General features: G+C 35.9%; 1 protein-coding gene across 1 annotated transcript in view; it reads left to right on the top strand.

Annotated features, from left to right (window-relative positions):
- Positions 1-2,562: 2,562 nt before the first annotated feature.
- surf4l (surfeit 4, like) overlaps positions 2,563-4,024 on the top strand; it is a 16,173-nt gene continuing 14,711 nt past the window's right edge. Inside the window, exon 1 of the mRNA XM_056458685.1 lies at positions 2,563-2,790. Coding sequence (XP_056314660.1) covers positions 2,743-2,790 — 48 coding nt within the window. The 5' untranslated portion in view covers positions 2,563-2,742. The remainder of the gene's footprint in view (positions 2,791-4,024) is intronic.

The following is a 4,024-nucleotide window of genomic DNA, read 5'->3' as shown; positions in this document are numbered from 1 at the left end:
TAAAATGAAAACATTTTTTTTTTTTTTTTGTGAAATAAATGTTTATTTAAGTTCAGAAATATTGTCAAACTTTGTCCATTAGTTCAACTACAGAGTACATTAAGATCACAAAATGATGCTATTTTTTAGCCCAAATTAACTTTTTAGTCACCTCGGTTTAAAGGGATAGTTCACCCAAAAAGTTGTCAGTAGTTTTTCAGCAACCCTCTGCTCTTTATCATTGTAAATGAATATTAGCTGATTCAGTTGAACATCTACATTAACAGGATGATGCATATGAAACCAGGCTGGACATTTTAGCAGGACAATGATCCAAAACACAGCCAAGGAAGCCCTCAAATGCTTTCAGAGGAAAACAATCAAGCTGTAGAATGGCCCAGCCAATACCCTGACTTGAATCCAATAGAGAATACAAAATAAGATCAGATTTGATAGACGAGACCCACAGAATAAGATTTTTACACTCTGTTAAAGTCTGAAAAAAATCACACCTGAGCAATGCATGTAACTTCACCATCACCAAAAACAGCCTTTTATATCCTAAAAATGAATATACTCCCTAAATTTCTTTATTTGTTCCAAAATATCCCCTTACCCCCTCCCTCATCGCGGTTTACTAGAATTAAGAAACTGTTTACCAACTTTAATTGGCAAAATAAACGTCCCAGACTACGTCCAACTTTATTATATTTACCATTAGATCGAGGAGGACTTAAATGTCCAAACATTCAGTGGTATTACTGGGCAGCTCAGCTGCGTACAATCTTGTTTTATCTTTCTCCTGAAAGTCCTCCTTCTTGGAGGTATTTGGAATCCTGTTCTGTTAGACCACTGCACTTATACCTGTATTCGGCAGACCACAAATATCTAAAAAAACACAGACAACCCTATTGTATTGAACATGATTAATATTTGGTTTGATTCTTGTAAATATTTGAATATAAATCCCTCCTGATCACGTTTTAGTCCTATTTGGGGTAATGTTCATTTTAAACAAGGAAAAAGCAATGCAGGATTTCAGATATGGGCTGAAAAGGTTTAAGGAAAGTACAAGATATGTACAATGAGGATAAATTATTTATGTCCTTTGCAGCAATTTCAAACAAATTTGACTTTCCAAAGACCCATTTTTAAAAATATCTTCAACTTAAAAGTTTTACATCCTCATCTCAAAATCATTAATTAGATATTCCTAACATTTCCTCATTAGAGGCAGCAATCATAGGACACTGTTATGATAAAGGTTCAATCTCCTCTTTGTACAGATTCGTATCTGGTTCTAACGAATCATCAGAATCAAAACTAAAGTTATGGAAGGAAGATATAGAAGATGAATATCTCTAGAGGATTGGACTGAGGCATGTAAGAAAGCTCAGATACAAACAATCAACAATAGCCTGAAACTCGTACAGTACAAATGGTTAATGCGAACATGCATAACTCCTTCTATATTGCATAAGTTTAACGATAATATTCCAGATACCTGTATAAAGTGTAATGAGGTAAGAGGTACTCTTTACCACTGTATTTGGGAATGTGTGAAAGTGAAACCCTTTTGGCAAGATATTATTGAAATAACTCACCAAATTTTATCAAAGAAATGAACATTGGATCCTAAGATTTTTATCCCTTATATATCCTGTCAGCCCTCTCTTATGGAGCAAACTTTTACAAGCTAAACATATTATTGCTCTTAATTGGAAAAATATAAGTGAACTTAGAATTGAAAAGTGGATGAAAGAAATGGCGTCACATATGTCAATGGAAAAGATCACAAACATTGTCAAAAAGAAACAAAATGTGTTTGAGGATATCTGGAGACCTTTTAATAACTTCCTGAAGTACTATGTAAATGTTGGCAGTCGGCTACTACAAGAACAAGCTTAGAGGAAGTAGGGGAGTATCATGGTCTAAACATAGACTCAGGAAACACTCTTTACATGATTTAAACATATCCTTTTATTTGTTTGTTTTATTTTTTTTGTTCTCGTTTATTTATTTATTTATTTTTTTTTAAGGGAATGGGTTGATGGGAGTGAGAATAAGGTGTAAAAGTTTGCTGTGTCTTCATGATTATTATTCTGTAACTGTGTAATCTGTTGTCATATGCAAATTGAAAAAATGTATAAATATGTTGTAAAAAAAGCCTTTTATAGAAAGTAATAAATACGTTTCAGTAGTTTAGCACGTTATTCTTGTGTAATTCCATTGTTATTACACATAACAATTGTTTGAGATTTTTGTTCTATTTTGTTTGGGTTTTTACTAAAATCTGGTTCAATTCCATGTTAACATGACCTGCTGTAAACTCTGGGTAACTCAATCTCACTCATCATCAGCCCTCGTTTTCTAAATACTTATTGACAACCCAGGGACTACAGTTATTTTTATTTATATGTATCTGTGTATTCAGACTTGTACATAATGCAATTTATTAAATGTCATGAGTCATGTGTGACAGCCTGAAAGTGGACTGAGACGTCACAGCTCTCCATATATTCTGGCTGCATCAGTACACGTGGCATGCAGAGGCGTGTGTGTCCTACAGGGGGCGACAGAACGAGCAGCAGGGCATTATGGGGCGGAGATGGCATTCTAGTGTACACACAGAGAGACGACGGCAAAGCAAGGCTAGTACGAGACCTGTAACACACCTGCGAGCGAGAAAGGACACCGATAAACGGCCCGCGAACCACCAAAAGTGTCCTGCAGACAAGGACTTTGCTCTTGTATTTCGGTGTCATGGCTCCAAATGATTTGATGAGCAACGCGGAGGACGTGGCGGATCAGGTGAGAGAACTGAAGGCCCCGGTAGCCAACTTAACGTTACACTTAAATCACGGAGAATAACGTTACACTGCTCCGCTAAACAAACACACACGAAGTTCGGTAAAGCCTGCGTTTATACAGCGAGTCAGCTATGCTTGGCTGCAGTTTGCATTTACTAGCGAACTTCTAGTCTTGTGACTATGAAGTGAAGTTAGTATTCACGAGATCTGTGATTAATCTTGACTGTCGACCGTATTGTTATTATATTGAATGTGTATTAAAGTGAAAAGGGTTTTAGTTAAACCTGTTTTGGAGTACTGATAAGTAGTAACGATTTCAAATATGTAACGTTAAATTATTGACGTTAAATGTAACGTTACTGTATTTGTGAGATTACAAAACCTTCAAATGTCACGTTATCTTTAATCAGAATGATCTGCAGCAAAGTAGATCCACTATGTTACTGTTGTAAGCGTATAATGACTGATTAGGAAAAGATGTTCATATCATTTGCACAAATGACAGCGTTAATTTATGATTATGTTGCTAAAATATGCATATTTTAGGTGATTGTTGGATGATTTCTTTTAATGTTGAGAAATAACTGCTCATTTTGGGCTTTAAAAAGAACAATTCTGTCATATTCTCACCATTTACTTGTTCAAAACCGATGAGTTTCCAAGGTGAGTAAATTTTGGGTGAACTACCCCTTTAATTTTAGACAACTTAATACGCATGTCAATATTGTATGGTTGTTGTCAGTGTTTTAGCTTTTTACAAAGCTGTTAGTATCATCTGAGTTTAATTTACACCTTGCTATAGGCTTTAACCATCCAAAAACAGTTATATTCATAATTTAAATGTAGTTTTATCACATAGATACTGGGTTAAAATTAAACGCCCCCTTGTTTTTCACGCTACGCAGGCATTCTACGTGTATTCAAACTGTAACTGAAGGCAAATATAAAGTCTGCAAGATTCCTGTGCTGCTTGGAAACATGACAAACACCCTGCAGGCGCGCAGAATGCGAGTAAAGTGTTGACACACAGGCTGACATTGGCCCTGATATCTCTTCCCATTCATTTAGTTCTGCCTGGTACTTGTTGCATGCTGATTGGCTCGTTTTCCGCTTAGTGCTGATGTGGATTGTCTGTGGGCGGGGCTTAGCAGAGGCCTAGCCATTGAGAATAGAGGCTGCGTTATTAGAGATTATGAAACCCTGCCATGTTTGACAATATATATAATTTTACTAAC

The sequence above is a fragment of the Danio aesculapii genome, chromosome 5 (assembly GCF_903798145.1).
Source record: "Danio aesculapii chromosome 5, fDanAes4.1, whole genome shotgun sequence".
In the NCBI taxonomy this organism is placed as follows: Eukaryota; Metazoa; Chordata; class Actinopteri; order Cypriniformes; family Danionidae; genus Danio; species Danio aesculapii.
Note: the sequence above shows the minus strand (reverse complement) of the source record. Positions and strands in the feature narration are given on the sequence as shown.